Here is a 22,246-nt window from a genome sequence, read left to right as displayed (position 1 = left end):
TTTTCCACTGTCTGATTTTTTAAATCCTCCAGATCCTTAAATATTCCTACAGACATAAGTAGTGGGAGCCAAAGTGGCAAATAGCAAAGTCTAGGTTCTTAACCAAGTGCACTGAGCTGCTAAACAGAACAATAAAATGTTAATAGTACAAAACAAATGTAATACATTGATGGTGTGAACATTTTGAAGATACATCTCTGAAAAATACTTCTTTATTATGTTGATATTACATGTAATCTGGGTGGAGACATTGTATTAAAATTGTCTTGGGTGAGTCAATCACAAGTTGACAGTTCGAAGTCTGTCTGTCCACACCTGACATGAGAATACGTCTCCACGAGTCTTGAGTGTCACCTTATGATTGGATCTCACTTCCCTGCTCTATATACAAATGAATACGTACATCAATTCATTCACCATCATTAGGAGACTACTGCTGCTGGAGTGTGTGCTGCACGCTGGGGACAGTTTGTAAGAGAGAGTCCGCCAAATAGACTCTACAAAATATTGGACATAGCTCCTGTGGTGTCACCCACTGGTTTGTGTACACCTGTTTTAAGCCTTGAGTTCAGCATTTTGACCATCACCATCTTGGCTTTTTGGAGCCAGAAGTGACCGTATTTGGACAAGAGATTGGAGCAGTGGAGGAGTGAGGGGTAGATCTGACTCATAGACTGATGTGAGGACTCACAGACAGCCTGTCTCTTAAAGCGGCCCACCCATAAATAAGCACAACTTTGGGCCTTATATAATAATTATATAAAAATTCACCCCCCATATAATTGTCATGAATATTGAAATGAGCTACAGAGATCAAACTGTTTTTGTATCAGGCTGTAAAAATGTTTATTTCTGCTGTTAGTTACAACATGATTGAGCTAACTGGAGTAGTTTCATGTCGTATCCGACAACGGGAGGCTTTTAACAGATGACATTCTGATGTCAGCTTTGCTGCTGCTGTTAGCTGTCCCTGTCACCGGCAGCCACTGATGCTTTCTAGACATCGTGATTTCCCAAAACTGAATAAATACCACACATAGCAACACAAAACTGCTTTGCTAGCTCAATCATGTTGTAACTAAGATATCCGCTGGAAAGAATATTTTTTTCACGGACCATTTAGTGAGTTTTTTTACATGGCGGGGGAAGCTATATGAACGAGCTAACCCTCGTCTGCTGAGTTTTAAAAATGCCGGCTATTTTGTTGCTTTCTGTTGACATCACATCCCTCCTTGAGTATATCCAATCAGCACCAAGTAATCCCCAAGCCCCAGCCGGGAGTCTTTCAGGGCCGTTCTGAGTACCTACCCCGAGGCAGGGACTTGTTCAGCCCCCGTAAAAGTTCCGGAACTCTGTCCTTCGGGGGTGGTTCCTGCGGTGGAGACACGCACCAACGGCCCCGGCCCCGTAAAATTACCCTGAAGTTCCTGCGGTGGAAACGGGCCTTATGTGCTGTAGCAAATTTAATAATGGAAGAGACGGGGTGTGATTTCTCACCTGGGAGAGATTACTGAGACAAATAGGATAGAATTTATTACATACTAAGATAGCTGAAATCTTTGGGACTGTTTTTCTAGGTCCTCAATCTAAATTTAACTGCATCAGACCCAACCACCCAATCAGGCCTTTACCTAACCATCTCCAGGTTAATGCTGTCACGGCCAACATAACTTTTTTTTAACCCAATATACTTTTTTAGTGAAGCATTTGGTTCCATTCAATATGCAAAAGTTCAAAATGGGTCTACCTCCTAAAAATGTTTCAGTGATTGAAAGTACAATCTGCTTGTTTATGCTTTGTAACAACACATCCAGGTGAAGTACATGATTTTAACTGTCTGCTGCTTTCAGTGGACAGCACTAAGTTAATAAACCTATATTCTAATGCTGATTCCTTTTAATATACTTAATCACATGTAAAGGGGCATACCAAACTTTAAACCCACTGTAACCCCTTACAGTCAGCACCAATTAAACTGATTCATTACTAAACACAATCAGTTCAATCTCACAGTCACTCACACCCAGGTGAAGGTATTGACCCCTCTGACCGCCTGCTGTTTATCACTTTACTCTGATTCACTGGGCAGAGTTATAGCTGTGGGTAAATATATGGATCGATTTGCACATCTCTGCAGAGGATGTGGTCAGTCAGGGGCTCTGTATGAGATCATTAAAAGACAGAATGACAAGTGGCAGTTCTCCAGAGAGTTTACTCTGGCCTGAGAGCGATTGACCAGCAGATGTTTAGTGTGGGATCAGGACCTATTCATATAGACGCATCTGGCATCAACTAAACCTTAGCAGTAGTTGGGGACTTGGTCTGTTGCCATATTGATTTTGAGTTCAACCAGCAAATACTTAAATGATTAAGAGTGAAGAATTGACACTGGTTTGTGTGTGTGTGTGTGTGTGTGTGTGTGTGTGTGTGTGTGTGCACGTGCATGCGTGTGTGTTTGTTTGGCATCCAGGTTATTTGGTTGAAGGTACACTTTGTATTGGTGTAATCACAGAACAGTAATATTAAGAATATTTGTCAATGAAGGACTCTCAGTGATAGGCACTCTAACCTTTGAATGCCTCACCATTTCCTTGTTTTTCCTGATAAAGATTTTTTTTAACTATGCAAAGTTCTTTGTGTGCGTGGGTTTCTGGTATGTTCAGACAGGAATGGTAAACAGCCAGTTTAACCAGATCTGTGGGCTAACGGCACTCGTCCAACTGGACAGTTAGTTTAAGAATGTTACATCATTTCCATTTTCAAACAGTTTTATAAAGAAGGATATTGAGAAATATATGTCCTAAATATTTGTGCATTAAAAAAGTTCAAAGTTCTTTGTGTGCGTGGGTTTCTGGTATGTTCAGACAGGAATGGTAAACAGCCAGTTTAACCAGATCTGTGGGCTAACGGCACTCGTCCAACTGGACAGTTAGTTTAAGAATGTTACATCATTTCCATTTTCAAACAGTTTTATAAAGAAGGATATTGAGAAATATATGTCCTAAATATTTGTGCATTAAAAGAGAAAAAAAAATTGAAAAAAGAAAATGTAGAGGATGACCCTATGGCCTCTAGTTTCGCAGACCGGGTGAGGCGGAGGCGCAGCGCACCTACGCTTCGCCAACTGGGTGTGGCCAGGCGGATTTTGCAAGTTTGGCACACCGTGCGAGCTGGCACAGCTACTCCTCTTTCCCACCTCCGTCCCTCCTACCTGCGCAAGTCGGAAAGAGGGAGAAGAGAAGGCGAGGAGTGGGTTTTACACACATCACACCAATCAAATGAGCCCCTCTCCTCGCCCTTAAATGCGCTGCGAGAAGGCGTAATGAGAGTTTACTCAATTCGCCATGGCAGAAGAGAGCAGCAGCATCAGACGGCCAAACTTCTCCCAGGAGGAAACTGATGTTTTGGTCCGGGAGGTCCAAGCTCGCAGTGTCCAAATATACGGAACTGCGAGCAGACCTCCATGGGCTGATGATGCAAAGGTAGCCTGGGAGGAGGTCACCACAATTGTAAATTAATGTTGCGTTTCTCTTGTGCGCGCGCGCTCTCTCTTTCTCTCTCGCAGTCTCACTCTGTTTCTTTTCTTTTGGCTTTTCTAAGATGACAGATGCTGAATATATACTCCCTATCTGATGCTGTGGCTGTTTGTGGTTGGCTGAGAGGGATGTGAACTCATTAGTTTGCAGCTGTGTTAATCAAATCAGGTTGGGTTTCCATTACGCGTGCCAAACGGTGCCAATCCCCTTTGATCTGACATCAGATGTGACGGGACAGTCGATATAGAGATACATTTATGTGCTGATTGCAGATAGTTGCATTGAATAGTATTTTTTGTGGGTATTTATTGCATCGTTAATGTGCCTGACATTCTGGAAACCTGCCTGTGAGGTTTTGGTGACGTGTGCGCACTGTCCGCCGGTCAGCCAAACTTCAGCTTACACCGGCTGCTCTTCGCCTGCGCTGACAGTAGACCTGGTTTCAGTTGGCGAGCTTTTAGCGCACCTTCGGCGAAGCCTTTTGGCACGAAACTGTCACTGCGCCAAGCTGGATCTGTCAACACCTCCCCCTGCTGCGCCACCACACCCGTCTCAGCGCACCTCGGTCTGCCAAACTACCAAACTGAGCGCGCCTCGGGTTGCGCTGCTCGAAACTAGCTCTGCGCGGGGTTCACCACCCTGCGCCACCCTGCGCTGCGCCGGGAAACTAGAGGCCTATAACTTTATATGAAGCTGAAATGGTTCATGGAGTTCTATTATTCTGCTCCTGCCAGTTCTTCAGCAATTACAGACTGACCCCCGAAGACCATATAAATACCCTCATCATTATTTGTCTCGCTGATGTAGCTTAAAATGAGGGTTTTTTGTTATTATCATAGTTAATAATTGTCATAATAGAGCATAATGTTTTGGCATTTGAATGGTTTCTGTAGCTGAAAGTATGCAGGAGTAGTAGTCGATCAAAAAATGTACAGGAGAGGTATAATTTTTGACCTGATTAATGCTTAAATGAAGTCTCTATAGAATAGTGTATAGAGTAGCATAATTTCAAAGTGAAGTAAAATAAAGGTTTGAAGATTGTTTTCAATCCGAAAAAGGTCTGTATCTGACATTCATGGGTTAAACATTAGCAAGAGTAGTAGCACTACTAGAACTACTATTAGTAGTAGGAGAATAGTAGCAGTAAAGGTAGAATGTAGCAGTGCTCTGTACTGGAGATTCACATGCCAAACATAAACACACACACACACACACACACACACACACACACACACACACACACACGTGTGTATATGTGTGTAAGCAGTTGTTGCTATTGTGATAATTGGGGACAGCATGAGGGAGGGGCAGACAGCAACTTGGTCTAGAAAGCTCTTTTAATGGAGATTTAAACTCCTAAACACCTTTTTATGCCAAAACTTTAAATTATGTTTGTGGTGTCAAAAATGTGAGCAAATGAGCAGGTAAGAAAACAGACACAATCTGCTGCCCTCCAGAGATTTCTGGTCCCAGTTAACATTGAGTTCTAAGGTGGCAGTGAGTGGAGTTTCTTTCACTTTCAGGCTCACTGTGCAAAAGTTCATTTGCTTCCACAGCAAATTGTTTGAAAGACCACAAGTTGTCCTCTGATTTGAGCAAAGATTATGTATGTAGAGTAAAAACTGTGGATGTGAGAGCAATTTGAAGAGAAATGTTTGAGAAGGTCTCTGCACTCTGACGGTTGAGTCCAATACACCCATTATAAACTCAGAAAATGTCTGAAAACAGCTAAAATGAAAGTTGCAGAGAAAAGTTTCAGGATTGAATTCAGTGAACTGGCCAATCTGAGCTTGGCTCAGGCCAGCTGATGGTGTCACCTGCAACTCAGCTGATCAGCTGGTTTTAGAATATAAGGCTGGTCACCTGTTTCTACAGCCAATTGGCCTGTGATTTCTGCTGATCAAGTCAAAATGGCAGCAGACAGCGTGTTCGCTTGCTGTAGCAGGTGCTCCGTCCCCATCAAGCTCTTTGTTTCTGTCCTCACGGTGTGCTGGTGTTGGATGGTGGGTTGCTGCTGCTTGCTGCTGTTTGTGCTTATGTTGATGACGCTGCACGCGCGAGCCACTAGCGGTGGATAAACAGGAAACAGTTGATAGCAGTAATTAGCGAGCAGCTAGTAGCAAGAGGGAAACGCAAACCTGACAGACACTGTAAAGATGGGCAACTGGGGAGACAAGGAATTGCGCGCTCTCCTTGCCCTCGCATATGAAGAGGCCATTAACCATCAGACGACAGGAACAATGAAGAACGGGCCGACTTACGAGAGAATTGCCGAAGAACTGACCAGCCGCGGCTTCCCTCCCACGTCACTGTTTGCGTCACAGGCTGAGCTACACCTTATGTTACTTGCTCACGCCCCCCATTGCACCGATAAAGGTGCATTCTGTATAAACAAAAGTAGGTAGGCGGCATTTTGCCGCACTCCCCGATTTTGTTTTTATACTGACAATGCTGAAAGAGGACTGATTGGGCTTACCTGCAATTTGCACAATTCCTGTCTAAAAAGGGCTGATTAATTGGCGGTGGTTACTTATATTATTGTGACGTATTTGTTGTGACTACATTGTTTTCTTCCGGTATATGTAAACACGTAACAGCTGCCCTGCCCCCTATCCAATCAGAAACCTTCCCTGCCCCAAACCTTGCGTGGACCCGAATAAAGGCGATTAAAAGGCCATTAAACTGATCTCCCGTGTAAACCCTCATTCGGAATGAATATTGCTTGGTTTCCACCAAATACACCAGAGTCTAGATTAAGTGTCTATGCTATAGTCCCTGACTCCCAAAAGTTCCTGCTCAAGGGGTAGTTGGAATGAAGCAATAGTAATTGCTTTATTGTGGTCGTGTACAAAGAACCAAAAGATACTCTGGAGATTGTCTACTTTAGAATTCTGGAGTTTTCATTCTCCTTTTCCACCTCTGCATGTCTCCTTTGCATCCATTCATTACATCCATTCAAAAGGAAGCCACTCAGCTGGCAGTTACAAAGAACAACAAAGTGTTTCTTTGTTGTTTCATTGTGTATAAATGTATGTGTAAAACAGCATTGCTTTCAGTCCTCACTAGGGATCCACCAATCCAGTACATCGTATTATACCATATTAAGTGGAAGGGGTATCAGCTGTGATGTGAGGGATCCACATTAAATGTACTTTCTTTGTCAATGACATTGTCAGATCTTTTTTTTCTCCATCAATTAAATTCATGCAGTCATGCACACAGCAATCCCTCACCTCATGTTACCTTAAATAACCACTCCTCCACTTTTGTATCAGATCGGTACTTAACATCAGCAGATAAAATCAGTTGAGGTACTTAAATGAATACTGGGAGAGAAAAAGTTGCAGCTTCACAGTTGTTTAAATGGGAGAGAACTGAGATTTTAGTTCGGGAAACAAACTCAGGACTTTTTGATTGTAGTCACAATAGCAGTGAAGTAAATCAATGAGAAACTTACAAACAGAAAAGCTCCACGCTGAAAAACAAGGTGGACACCAGTGTTCCTTCTGACAAAATGGTTGTTTGTATTTGTCATCAGCTTTCCCTGTTCCTTTGCTGGCTGTACAGTACAAGATGGATGATTTGGCCCACCCCTTAATAAAAAAAAAGTTTGATTAGCAAACTGAAGGTTGAAAGTCATCTTGGTGATGAGGATAATGAAGCTCCATTCCTGCAGCTGTATGACCCCCCACACCTTCATAATACATGGAAAAGTTTGAACCGAGTGATTCTGTAGTTAGAGCTTTATTATCACACAACCCAGCAATTAAAGTCATCCTGTTTATCAATTAGACCCAAATGGCAGAGGTGTCAGACAGGTCCTGGATTAATTACTGATGACAATTAATGCTACGGAGAAAGCGAACTTAGACAAGCGAACATCAGACTGACTCAGTGTTGTTGTGCTCACTCAGGCTCTCCTCCCAAGAGACACAATAGATAGCAGCAGAAAGACTCATTTGAATGTTTCCGGGATGCCATGGTATTAATTGGAAGTCAGTGGTGCGGATGTTTGGGCAAGACTGTCAGAGTTGTTATTAGTAGTTGTCACAGTGTTAAGAGAAGGCTGCATTATTCTTTTACATTTATGTTTTTGTAATCAGGTGGTTGCCACACTATGGCAAACATGTTTCCATACAGATAACCAAGTACAAATAATTAGTAGTATTGTCAGCTGTGGATATTGGCAGTATTAACAAATCCCCATTTTTTGGGTGACATATTGAGCCATTGTTTTCAACAAAGGCAATGCACAAGAAAAAAAAGGTGCGTTTAAGCACATGTGGGTACTGGTACTGAATTCCAGGTACTGGTACTGGTTCAAATATGAATGGTACCCAACCCTGGATAGTGGTGACGACTACAGCTTTTCCTGTACAGTGAAGCAATAATGGCAGCAAAGGTAAAGACGATGATGATTATTCCAGTCACAGGAACCAACTGTGGCTCTTTTGTGCTTTTGTGTGCAGGTGAAGCAGATAATGGAGGAAGCAGTGACTAAGAAATTTGTCCACGAAGACAGCAGCCACATCATTGCTCTGTGCAGTAAGTACGCTTTTCTCTTTATCCCCTGGGCACACACACACACACATTGTCTCCCTCTCTTTCTCTTGCTGTCTTACACACACACACACACACACACACACACACACACACACACACACACATACACACACACTTGTTGAACTCCTCAGCAGGTGACTGGGTGCTGCTTCTTCGTCAAGGACACTGCTTGACGTCACTGCGCCTCTGACTATGCTGCTGCATCAATGGAAAGTTAATAATCACAGTGGAGCTAATGGAAACCAATTTCAGAGACAGGCTGTACAAGACCCAGGCTTTCTAAGCCCTAGACACGTCTGCATGTATGTGTGTGTGCGCGGGTGTGTTGGCCAGAGATAGAGGGGTTGCCCCTCCTGACTGCGTGGTTGAGCTTGCAGTGCTGTGTGAGTCACAGCTTCCACGCTGGTCAGACTGCCTGTAGCCTCAGATCAGCCAAATGACCGACGACACAGAAGCCGCATCTTGTCTGTTTCTATGGGTTAAAACACATAACTGCATAAAAACTACAAGATATATCACATGGATACTTGTTATTTTCACAAAGGATGTGGGTCATAGTTTTGAGGTGGTATTTATCTTTTATGAGGTGTGGCCAAGTCAGAACTGTGTCAGTGGGTGTAAATTAAAAAGGCTAATCCTCTGCATCTCTCCATCCACACTACAGTGTTAATGCCTGAGGAGCTTGAACACTTTTAGCATACAGAACAACTTTATTGTTAGACCAATGCATTTGGGCTTGTAGCCTTCATCAGGGTCATCTGCATGAAGGCTACACTCTCTGTGCACCTAAGACCTAAGAGAGGTTGTGTTGGAAATAATTTCTTTGCAATGTTACTACATGGCATTTATAGGTCCATAGTTACCCCAGTGTTTTGTTTTGTTCGTTCTCAGTCATGGATAGGGCTGGGTATTGACACTGATTGCTGAATTGATTCGGTTTCGATTCACAAGGTTTCAGTTCTATTTCTGATTCAATTTGATTCAATATTGATTTGATTGGGGATATTTCACTGACAACACCAATTTTAGAGAGATTCTCAGAGGGCTAATAATGTAAATCTTTCAAGAAATTATTTTGAAAAAGATTAAATGCAGAACAGGGTTAAAACTGAATATAACGTTGTTTCTAGAGCAGCAACATCAATAGTAAAACAGCAAAGTCTCATTTTAAACTCAATATTTCACTGGAAATAAGTCTAAAATGTCAGTCAAATAAATCATATTCATATGATCTCATTTGAAGTTTAGAAAGAATAAAGAACACACACCGTGTTCCAGTATCAGTCCACCTGTCCTTTCTGCTGCTGAGGAGTCAAGCTATTGTTGTTTCTGCTTGTTAGTAACAATTTGCTTTTAGCTGGAAAGCGCTCTGTGCTTGTTTATAAAATAATATTAGCAGCAGTGGATAAGAGACTGAGGACAGAGCAAACTGAAATATAACTTTCCTACATGTTGCTGAACAGGTGCAGTGATAAAGTGTTGGCTTTTTCCTCATGGAGGTTATATTGCACTTACAGTAACAAGCTTAGCTGTCATCAGCTCAGGTTATCTTCACATCTCTGTCTTCACAGCGGAATCTCTACTCTATAGCCCCTTTTACACTGCCAGATTTTCCGCGAATGTTGGGCCGTTTTGCCGGCAAGCTGCGAGTGTTTAGACACACAGAGCCAGATTGGCGAGTTGATCCGAGGTGTCCAATTTTCCGCCTCGTAGGGTAGACATATTGGCGGAACCCTTTTAGTTTAAACAGACCAAGGCAGCCTTCCGCAACGGGAGGAGCTGTTGATGAAGCCGCACATGCGAGCCACTGGCGGTGGATAAACAGGAAACAGCTGATAGCAGGAATTAGCGAGCAGCTAGTAGCAAGAGGGACCCCAAACCTGACAGACACTGTAAAGATGAGCAACTGGGGAGACAAGGAATTGCGCGCCCTCCTTGTCCTCGCAAATGAGGAGGCCATTAACCGTCAGATGACGGGGACGGTAAAGGACAGGCCGACTTACGAGAGAATCGCAGAAGGACTGACCAGCCACGGCTACCCTCAGAGTATGTCACTGTTTATGTCACACGCTGAGCTACACGTTTCGTTACATGCTCACGCCCCCCATTGCCCCGAAAAAGGCACATTCTGTATAAACAAAAGTTTGCTGCACTCCCCGATTTTGTTTTTATACTGCCAATGCTGAATAAAGACTGATTGGGCTTTCCTGCAAATTTGCACAATTCCTGTCTAAAAAGGGCTTATGTTTGTGTGTCTGTGCATAAATGTGGCACAGCAGCCCCTACACACAGACAGCAGGAGCAGAGGATAAAAGAACCGGTAATGTTGGAGCTTTTCAGTACTGCGGTTGTTAATAATTTAGTGCCAGTACACGTTTACTACTGGCGAGATTAACGGGGTTAAAGCTACTCCACAACTGTGGGGAAAAAGCATATATTAAAAGATCAATCTTGGATTTTATGAATCGATATTGGGTCATTCAAATGAAGACCGATTGAATCAGATGAATCAATTATTTTTACTCAGCCCTAGTCATGTACACACAGACTTTCAGCTGTTGTGGTCCAGCCACAAAATTTATGTAACTACATTTTAAAATGAAGAACAACACAATTAGACACAGTCACACAGCAGAGGGGAGCTGCTTCTCTGAAGCTATGCCCACTGATCCCCTCCTTTTTGCTGAATTTAACACAACCCTCCCTTCTTCAGCTCTAGTCAGTGATGTAGATCCATCAGCCACTATTAGAGTGAAGTTCAGCTGATGACAATAGTTTGTAAAATGTCAAAGTGGCACCGATTTACTGGTTAAACAAAAAAATTGTTTGAGCTAGAGTTGACAGTATAATCCATCATTACTATACTGTAACAAAATATGATGTATAGCCTCAGATTATGTTACTGTTATTAATCTTACAGGTAAAACAGAGGATAGTGTACAAGAGAGTGTCTTTGTCGGCACATAGCTCTCACCTTGGCGCTATTGATTTGTTCCTCCTCTCCTTTTTCCTTTTGTTATTAGTAGTCTGCATTAAGCCTTTATTTACTCAGGATTTCTGTTGACCTGGGAGTTTTGAAGAGATCACTGGCAATGAACTCTCTCTACACCTTGTTAGATGCACTGGGACTCACTGACAAAACTGTGAGACAATATGAAGTAATAAGGGTGGTAATCACCAGAGGGTCCACGATACAATATTATTACGATTTTAAATATGTTGCAATATGCTGAGTATTGCAACAATATATAATGCAATATTTTGTGATTTATTACCTTTTTTCAACTATAAATTATATCCCCAAAGGAAACCTTTGTCAACATCTGTTTTACCGAATCAGAAGTTTTCAGTGTGTTCATCTCATTTCAGCTATTTTTTGTAGCACCAAAATGTATCTAGTGAACTGAAAAAAGGAACTGATTATATTATTCTAGTTGTAGTAGATCATTTATATAATTAAAAAAAATTGATAAACTGTGTGAAGATACTATGCTATATCGATTTTTTTCCACCACCCCTATAAATTAATCAACTGTGAGAGTTCTGTTTAACAGGCTTAGTGATGAAGTGCGATACTTTAAATTTACAGGATTAGCCAAAAACGAATATTCCTATCTGGTTATTGTATCTATAAAGATTTTCTCAGCTCAGCTGAATATCATGATATTTGTACGTATGCTGTGATCAGCTTTATCTGTATCACCCACCCCTAATTTGTAAGTAAGTAAATGGAGGATCTATTAAAGTAAGGTCAATCCAGTGTAGATGGACATAATCTTAGATTAAACCTTATTTCTTGTCAGGTGTTGATTTTAAAGTTGTTAATGGAATGTAGTATGGTATGTAGAGATGCACCGATCAATAGGCTTGTGACTGAAATCGGACGATCAGCTTGATCAGCCATGACTGGTGATTGGCTGATCAGTCTCAGATGTGGCTGATCCTGTGACAAGCAAATTAACCTGCACGATGGTTCTCATCACAAACGGCAGTACAAACAGTAACTGACTATTTTCAGAGCCGCTGCAACCAGTTCTCAGAAATTTTGTTTAATTTCCATGCATGCTACACATGATTTGAAGGCTACTGTGTTAAGCTAGCAAAAAGACTAAAGTATACCCAAATTTTTATTATTCAGCGAGTTAATAATTAGCTCAAAAGTGTAGCATAGCAAAGCTAATTCTAACTGTTTTATTTCAGTGGATGGAAGATGCTAAAACATTTAGCTTCTTAGTCTAGGAGGTATTATTCAGACTTTTGAAAAAGAAATCATAAATCAGAATCGGCTAAAAAATTGCAATTAGTGCATCTTTAATGGTATGGTAAGATGGTACAGTTTTTGGGTTTTCCCAGGTTGGTTTGCTAAAGCTGTACCGTGACAGTGGTCTCTCTGTGTTTGGCTGTCAGTACTTTTGCAGCTTTTACCTGAATTTCGTTTTTCTGGAGTTGAGTTTCACTCAGTTTCACTGCCTTCCTGTTTGTTCTTTCACGCAATCAGCATTTTTTAATCATCATTGATTGCTGTGCTGGAGCTCTGTTAAGTTACTGCTGATGCAAACCCAACATTGACTGCTGCTGCTGCTGCTGCTTCACATTAAAAGCTTTACACCAGAGAATCAGTGGGATGCTTTTCTTATGATAAAGTTATAGGAAGTGCAATGTGCTTGTCAACGAGTTCGCAGAGTTTTAAATATTGCAGGTTAATCAGTAAGACTTTTTATGCCTCCATGCTGGCCATAGCTGTGGCCGGAGGCATTATGTTTTAGGGTTGTCCATCCGTCCATCCACCCCATTCTTGTAAACGCGATGTCGCAAAGAATGCCTTGAGGGAATTTCTTCAAATTTGGCATAAACGTCTACTTGGACTCAATGATGAAATGATTAGTTTGTGGTGGTCATAGGTCAAGAGTCAAGGTCACTGTGATCTTGTCTGTCTCATTCCTATGAAAGCAATATCTCAACAATAATAATAATGACTTTATTAAGGACACAGAGAATAGTCCATAGCATGCCGCACAAAAAACAGACAATCAGCTATGTACAAAAACATGATATAACACACACATATATATATATACAGTACAGGCCAAAAGTTTGGACACACCTTCTCATTCAATGCGTTTTCTTTATTTTCATGACTATTTACATTGTAGATTCTCACTGAAGGCATCAAAACTATGAATGAACACATGTGGAGTTATGTACTTAACAAAAAAAGGTGAAATAACTGAAAACATGTTTTATATTCTAGTTTCTTCAAAATAGCCACCCTTTGCTCTGATTACTGCTTTGCACACTCTTGGCATTCTCTCCATGAGCTTCAAGAGGTAGTCACCTGAAATGGTTTCCACTTCACAGGTGTGCCTTATCAGGGTTAATTAGTGGAATTTCTTGCTTTATCAATGGGGTTGGGACCATCAGTTGTGTTGTGCAGAAGTCAGGTTAATACACAGCCGACAGCCCTGTTGGACAACTGTTAAAATTCATATTATGGCAAGAACCAATCAGCTAACTAAAGAAAAACGAGTGGCCATCATTACTTTAAGAAATGAAGGTCAGTCAGTCCGGAAAATTGCAAAAACTTTAAATGTGTCCCCAAGTGGAGTCGCAAAAACCATCAAGCGCTACAACGAAACTGGCACACATGAGGACCAACCCAGGAAAGGAAGACCAAGAGGCACCTCTGCTTCTGAGGATAAGTTCATCCGAGTCACCAGCCTCAGAAATCGCAAGTTAACAGCAGCTCAGATCAGAGACCAGATGAATGCCACACAGAGTTCTAGCAGCAGACCCATCTCTAGAACAACTGTTAAGAGGAGACTGCGCGAATCAGGCCTTCATGGTCAAATAGCTGCTAGGAAACCACTGCTAAGGAGAGGCAACAAGCAGAAGAGATTTGTTTGGGCCAAGAAACACAAGGAATGGACATTAGACCAGTGGAAATCTGTGCTTTGGTCTGATGAGTCCAAATTTGAGATCTTTGGTTCCAACCGCCGTGTCTTTGTGAGACGCAGAAAAGGTGAACGGATGGATTCCACATGCCTGCTTCCCACTGTGAAGCATGGAGGAGGAGGTGTGATGGTGTGGGGGTGTTTTGCTGGTGACACTGTTGGGGATTTATTCAAAATTGAAGGCACACTGAACCAGCATGGCTACCACAGCATCCTGCAGCGACATGCCATCCCATCCGGTTTGCGTTTAGTTGGACGATCATTTATTTTTCAACAGGACAATGACCCCAAACACACCTCCAGGCTGTGTAAGGGCTATTTGACCAAGAAGGAGAGTGATGGAGTGCTGCGGCAGATGACCTGGCCTCCACAGTCACCGGACCTGAACCCAATCGAGATGGTTTGGGGTGAGCTGGACCGCAGAGTGAAGGCAAAGGGGCCAACAAATGCTAAACACCTCTGGGAACTCCTTCAAGACTGTTGGAAAACCATTTCAGGTGACTACCTCTTGAAGCTCATCGAGAGAATGCCAAGAGTGTGCAAAGCAGTAATTAGAGCAAAGGGTGGCTATTTTGAAGAAACTAGAATATAAAACATGTTTTCAGTTATTTCACCTTTTTTTGTTAAGTACATAACTCCACATGTGTTCATTCATAGTTTTGATGCCTTCAGTGAGAATCTACAATGTAAATAGTCATGAAAATAAAGAAAACGCATTGAATGAGAAGGTGTGTCCAAACTTTTGGCCTGTACTGTATATATATATATATATATATATACATATATATGTATATATATACATACACATATAAGGACAAGAAGTACCCAACACTTCATTATACAAGTTCATAAAAATGGGCAAAATTCAATAAACTGCACCCACAAACAAGCTGGAGTGCCACTGGCCCCACACTTTAGGTTTGGCTAAGGCCTGGATGATACTATTCTCTGAGACAGCGAGCCTGCACATATATCGATATATAAGATCACGTATTAAAGCAGGGCAAGTAGGCACACCCACATTTACAAACATTTGGCTGGCACTACACCATTGTGGAAGAAGTTTAAGAAGTAGTCTCATGCTATCATTATAGGCCACATTAAGTCTTTGCATATTACTCTTCCTATAGGAGCGCCACAAGTGGGCAGTGTACAGTGGAGTGCAAAATGCTCTAAAAAGAGCTTTCTTCACATTCACTGAACACATGCTAAATTTGCGAGGAGACGTATTAGCTTGCACATACAACTTGCAAGACTGTCCGTGGATATCTATGTCATCAGATAAATCATTGACAATATAATGACCAAGATATTTAATCTCATTACACACTTTAAGAGCAACACAAGATAAAAAGTATTCAGGAAATACTAATTTTCTGTCTTTTTTACTTCTAAAAATCACAGTGTTGCTCATATTGGCATTCTATTATAACACCTTGAGGGAATTTCTTTACATTTGACACAAACAGTCACCTGGGCTCAACAATGAACTGATTAGATTTTGGTGGTCAAAGGTCAGGGTCACTGTGACCTTGCAGCCATCTCATTCTTGTGAACACGATATCTTAAGAACAGCCCAAAAGAATTTCTTGAAATTCAGCAAAAAATGTCCACCTGGACTCAACAATCGACTGATTAGTTTTTGGTGGTCATGGCTCAAAGGTTAAGGTCATTGTGACCTTGTCTGTCTTGTTCTCGTGAACACAATATCTCAAGAACGGCGTAAGGGAATTTCTTCAAATTTGGCACAAATATATACTTTAATTCTATGACAAAGTGATTAGATTTTGGTGGTCAGTGGTCAAAGTCACTGTGACCTTGCATCTATTTCATTTTCGTGAGATCTTAAGAACACTCTACGGAAAGTTCTTAAAAAATGACACAAATGTCCACCTGGATTGAAGAATAAACTGATTAGAATTTGGTGGTCATGGGTCAAAGGTCAAGGTCACTGTGACCTGACAAATTATGTTTTTGGCCATAACTGAAGAATTCTTACGCTAATTATGACAACACACAAATGTCTAACAGGATGTAATGATGAAGCGATGACATTTAATGTCCAAAAGGTCAAAGGTCAACTTCGCTGTGACGTCATATTTTTCTGCATGGAACACTTTTCTGGCCATTGCTCACTGTCATCTCAGGAACAGAAGGGGAAACATTTGGTCAGATACTGAATTGGTGACCTTAGTCAAGCGCAGCTCGCTAATTCTAGTTTTTGTGTTCGTTTTTTTTTTTTTTTTACCAAAAACTGCTACAGCCACAGTGAGGTATTTAATGGTATGGTGTGCTTTACCTTATTCTCATTTAGCCAACCCACTACCCAAAGCACAACCAAGGGTAAGGCAAAAAACATGCAAACTCACACAAAAACAGTACATCCTGCCCATTCCTTCTCACCTCCTACCCCTGCTGCCTCGGAATCCCATTAACATTACAGACATAAACCAGCAGCAATCAGACACAAAAGAATAGGAGAATTTCCCTCCATCATCCATGATAATATCCACAGAAATAGCTGAGTGTATACATAACATATAGTATATTAGGTACAGAAAAAATGTATGTATAGTATATTATGTACATGTATGATATGTATGTATTGTATGTATCATAATGTGAATTAGTAAACAAGTTAGCAAGCAGGCAAAATACATGAAAACATTACTGAAAAAGCCAGTTAACCACGAATATTTCTGATAAAGCACTGATTTTCTCCAGTAGCTTTGATCGGCAGGTTATGCTTTGTGTTCTGGCCTAATGTAATGGTGCTGTAGAAAGCTCCAGCTAAGCAATAACCCGATAAGAAGAAAGCCATTCCCTCACTGACTGTGCATGTAGTGGCTTCCAGCCACAAGCTCCAATTCCATGAGTAGCTGTGAGACTAGTGAACGATAAATGCCTATCATTTGTAGTTAGCTCCAAAGAGGAGCTGTTATTGTGAAGTAGCACACATTATGAGTGAAGGATGGCTCTCTCAATAATATCAAATATGATACATGAGGCTTTTTCCCCAAATCTGTTAAACTCAATTGCCAACCTGTATGAAGAGAAGTGTCAGTGGTATTGTCTAGACAAAAGCCGCAGCTCTGAGTCTCATGGTTCTGTGTTGCAGGGTATGGTTTGGTACAGTATGGTATTATATGGTATAGTAGGCTATAGTAGGGTATGGCACTGTGTCTTAGGGTTTGGTATGGTGCGGTATCGTACAGTAAGGTATGGTAGGGGTGGGTGATATGGTCAAAATCTTCTAAAATGTGTATACAATTTTATTTCATGGTATACATCGTGATACAGTAATTGTTCAACAAGAAATGGTTTAAAATGACTATACTATACTTCATCACATTTGATTATTTTTTTCTTTTATTTGGAACCTCTATACTAACAAAGAAAACAGCTGTCTCTCGTGAGAGTTAAAAAACAAAAGGCTCGGGGCGTTGGTGGCTTAGTGGTAGAGCAGGCGCCCCATGTACAAGGTTGTTGCTGCAGCGGCCTGGGTTCGACCCCAGCCTGTGGCCCCTTGCTGCATGTCACTCCCTCTCTCTCTCTCTCCCGCTTCACACTTGTCTGTCCTATCCATTAAAGGTTAAAAATGCCCCCAAAAATATCAAAAGACTCAAACCAATAAAACTAAAATTCTTTCAAAATGGAAGCTTTGAGTTCCTGAGAACAATAGTTTTAGGTGTCACAAGTTTTGGTATTAACAACTGGCGGCTGGATTTGCGAGATTGAGAGATCATGAAAACACAAGAATTACAAGATCATGTAAGAATCCAGCCCTGATTTGCCACAGAGCCTGCCGTGAAAAACTTCCCCAGTCGAAATGGTATCGCTGAATCTCTACAGGTGGAGACATTTCCACAGTCGCACAGTACTGTCATATTGCTCAACCATATGGTATGGTATGGGACAGTATGGTGTGGTAGTTATCGTTTTACAGTATGTATATTCTATTTATTTTCTGGGCTCTTACTTTTTCTACATCTTCCATTCCTGTATGATCCAGAACTGCCTAATTTGGATAATAAAGACAAATTTCATTTAATATAGGATGGTGTGCTATGGCAACACATCCTCATACAGAAGTTCATATGGTATCCTATGAATAAGTGGCCAAGGAATGACAGTACATCCTTAACGAATAGTTCCATAATTAACATAAAGTTACTGTGGTTAGGTTCAGGGAAACATCGTGAGGACTTACCTTAAAAAGACTCAAAGTTCACATGGGTCTAAACACTGGTCTCCTGGGGAACGTCCTGTGTTTGTGACCCATCCACCACCCCAGCCTGCCTCCTAACAAAACTGCTCGGACCCTCTTTCTTCTTTATTCCCATCGCCGCATTGGTCATGTGGTCGCAGCCATGCAAAACACGTGAATTATGCATGAATTACTGGCTCATCATTATGTGCAATATATATGAACTTTGGGTCATTACTTTGCTTAGATGAATGAATATGAATAGTGTATAAGAATAGCCTGGCTATGGAATGACATGATATGGTGTGGTATTGTTCATTATGATATAAAATGGTTGGTGTACACACAAATATTCAAAGTTTCACTTTGCTTAATCATGCAGTAATGAATTTTAAACTCATGACTTTATAAAGTTTTATCGGAGGCATCATTGATTCAGTTAATTTAATTTTCCTTTGACAAAGTATTCCACACTCTGCAGAGGTTGGATTGTACATTAGTTATTAGCTACATGATGTCCCAATATAATCCTGGCTGATCCCCATAATGCTTCCACTTAAAGGTCAAGATATCGCAGTACATACTGTACAGGTGGAAAGATGTGAGAACTACTGGAACTTGCTCATTTTCCTAAAATGTGCTGAAATTCAAAGATTATAATAAAGCCAGTTCTTTCCATTCTCATGTATAGACAGGACCACGTAAATTGAATTGACCCTTGCTGGCTGATGGGATTCAATGCAATAAAAGAGTAACGGCTGTAAGAGCAGAGTTCGTTATCCATCATCATCAGTAGATCAAATGTCTCTCTCCAGAACAGCCAGAACCACATCCGTCCCTGTCCAAGTGGTGGAGAAGTGCCCTCCTAATGGCTAGCCTGGGAACAGGGCAGTGTGGAAATTAAACTGTCAATCTAAGTTTTAATTGTATATTCAAGATGGCATCCAGAGTAGAACTCTGTCACCCTCATGCTGCTGCTGTGGAGCTGAGGCTGAAGGACATCATTTTAACACTGTTTGTCTCATCTGTTTCTTGTTTTGTTAAAGGAAGAATTTATCACCCTTTATGTGGATGTCCAGTCAGTGTTGATAGTAAGTGTAATCAATTGAAGTAATAAATTCCACAGTGCCTTCTATATAGACTGAAAAAGCAGAGTTCTCCTGCTCATGGAGCCTTGCTGGCAGTGCCTACATGTACCAGGATGCATTGCATGCAAGCCACTGATGCCCAGCCAAAACATAGTGTCGCCTGCTTATGCAGGTAAAAAATAAATATATGGTGGAGTTGCATGTGAACCAGCACGAACCAAAATGACAAGAACTCTATTATTTTCCACCTTGTCCAGGGCAGCACTTCACAGATTCACTCCTTTCATTCTTTTTTTGTAAAGACATTTTTTGGGGGCTTTTTAGCCTTTAATGTATAGAACAGACAAGTGTGAGGGAGGGGAGAGAGAGGGGGAGTGACATGCAGCAAAGGGCCACAGGCTGGAGTCGAACCCGGGCCGCTGCGGCAACAGCCTTGTGCATGGGTGGCCTGCTCTACCACTAAGTCACCGGCGCCCCACTCCTTTTATTCTTTACCATTAGTGAGTATTGTTAACGTTTTTGTGGGAACTTAACTGTCAGCACACATGTCCACATCTTAAATCAGTGAGGTTTCTGGTGTCACTGGCATTTTTTATGATATAAGTGCTTGTTTTGAAGACTGCAAAGGCATTGTAACAATTTCAGGCATTTTGTGTGGGAAAGTTGTTGATGGCTTGAAGCAGGTGTGTGACTGTGAAATGTATCAAGCAAGCAGAGGATGGGCAGGTCCTTGGGCAGGTCCTACACACTGACACGCACGCTAGAGAAAAAGGAGGGCAGAAAGAGAGAGTTACAAGTTGGAAAGATTGTTTTTTTGACAGCAGTACCATGTTATGTCAAGATATCCTGCAGAATTTGGAATGGATATTTGGTTTTGTATCCATGTGCCAAAATTTTGGATCTGTTTCTTTCTGTTTTCTGGACCATGTGGACAAATCTTCATACCACTTGTTCTTGTGTGTTAATACTACTTGTTCTTGCTCTGTTTTTTAGATGAGGCGAGGCACCTTCACTATAGAACTCTGCAAAAAAGTTTGGTAAATAATTAAGACCATGGTGTAGCAGTCTATAAAGACCCGTTAATGTGGATGTGTAATGTATATATTATGTAGGGAAAGGTCTGAGTGGTGGAAAAACAATTCATATTACCAAAAATATACAATTAAAGAGTAGGAGATCCAGAGAAATGATATCCAGTTTGTAGACTGACAGATCTGTAGGGGACTTTGCTGTTTAGACATGAAATCTCTGCTCAATGCTTTCTTAATGATGTATGATGATGATGATGATGCACAGGGGATTTCAGTCTAAATCCACACAATGCTATTGCTTAAAATCAGATGTCGGATGGTTGATGATATCTGAGATTGTAGTTACCCCAGTATGTGAGTTCAGGTTAAAGGAAATTCCTTCAATAAAATCTGTAGGGCTGCCTCTTGCTGATGCTGGGTGGCGCCAAGCTAAAAAAACCAAATCCTATCTGTTGCCTCATTAAGGCCATGGTTCTCTGCTGGAAAACAGTGGATTGCCCCCTCTGGGTTGGGAGAGAGTTACTGCCTCAAGCGAGGGCGTTCAAGTTTCTCAGGGTCTTGTTTACGAGTGAGGTTAAAATGGAGCATGAGATGGATAGGCAGTTTGATGCGGTGTCTGCAGTTATGCAGGCGCTGGACCGTTGTGGTGAAGAGGAAGCTGAGCCAGCTGAGGTGTTTCAACCCTCACCTATGGTCATGAGCTTTGGGTAGTGACCAAAAGAATGAGATCGCGGATACATGCTGCCGAAATGAGTTTCACCTGTGTGGTGGCTGGGCTCAGCCTCAGAGACAGAGTGACGAGCTCAGACACCAGAGGGAGCTTCAAGTAGATTTGCTGCTCCTTTGCCTCGAAAGGGGTCCGTTGAGGTGGTTTGGGCATCTGATTAGGATGCCTCTGGCAGTTTGGGTTAATACTGTAGCCCCCTGTGGGGCAGTGGTGTTGCTCTTGTAGTTGCTCCATGGGCTAGGAGTTCAGGGGAGCAGTGTGTAGTCTGTGAGGGCCTGACCTTAGGGCATCAGAATCAGCTGACGTTATTAACACAAAATATTAACATGTCTTTACACACAATACCTGTATAAAATGCAAACTTTTATTTTAAAGTTAGAAAAATAAATGGTGATATACAGTATTTAAACAATTTTAAATACATCAGTATCACAAACCTTAACTCCGTTGAGTGACTCCACGACTATCATCACCCTCACACTATTAACCTGATATCTTATTATAACTGTTGAAATTTTCTTTCTGATGTTTGTATAAGGTTACTTTCCTGAGACATACAGCTGTGAGCCATTGTAAAAATGCTGCAGGAGGCCCACATGACCCCCTCAAGGAAATTTCAATGTGGCCCTCTTGAACCTTTATTGTGTGCTTTGCTCGCATGCGCAAATTGGACAGTGTGTGAATGTGTGTATGTGAGCGACAGAAAGCAGGAGAGAAAGAGAGAGCATAGACTACATAATGTTCCTACTCTTCTCCGTGAGCCCGCGGCTCATGGCTCTGGCTCACGCATAGTAGGGACATTAGCGTTAGCTCCTGGAGTGAGCACTAGAGCTACTATGGCTACTGGAGTAACTTACAGCTACAGCTTACAGGGGATTCACATGAATGTACATGAACGCGCAGCCGGACCGGCTTGTAAACAAGGGTCTTGAGATCAACACAGAGGGAGGGTGTGTGACGTCATGCTATACTCCAGATGAAATTACACCTCTAGTTCTTCACATAGCAATTTTTTAATTCCTTCAATCTAGAAATGATGAATTTTGCTTATTGCTCCTTTAAAACAAATGTGAGCCAGGGGCGTTAAGTGGTGTAAAGTCCCTACTTCCTACCTCCCTTCCTCTGCCCCCCTTGCTCAGACCA

The 22,246-nt window shown here is 41.6% G+C and overlaps 1 protein-coding gene across 4 annotated transcripts in view; it reads left to right on the top strand.

The window, feature by feature from the left end:
- Window positions 1-22,246, top strand: part of sgsm2 (small G protein signaling modulator 2) — a 143,642-nt gene that overhangs the window by 14,698 nt on the left and 106,698 nt on the right. For all 4 annotated transcript variants that reach the window (XR_013490938.1, XM_033630905.2, XM_033630906.2 and 1 more), the window contains exon 2: window positions 8,006-8,081. Coding sequence is in view for 3 of the 4 variants with exons in the window: in XM_033630905.2 (XP_033486796.1) it covers window positions 8,006-8,081 (76 nt within the window). In the remaining variant the exon portion in view is untranslated. The remainder of the gene's footprint in view (window positions 1-8,005; window positions 8,082-22,246) is intronic.

This window comes from Epinephelus lanceolatus, chromosome 4 (genome assembly GCF_041903045.1).
Source record: "Epinephelus lanceolatus isolate andai-2023 chromosome 4, ASM4190304v1, whole genome shotgun sequence".
In the NCBI taxonomy this organism is placed as follows: domain Eukaryota; kingdom Metazoa; phylum Chordata; class Actinopteri; order Perciformes; family Serranidae; genus Epinephelus; species Epinephelus lanceolatus.
Note: the sequence above shows the minus strand (reverse complement) of the source record. Positions and strands in the feature narration are given on the sequence as shown.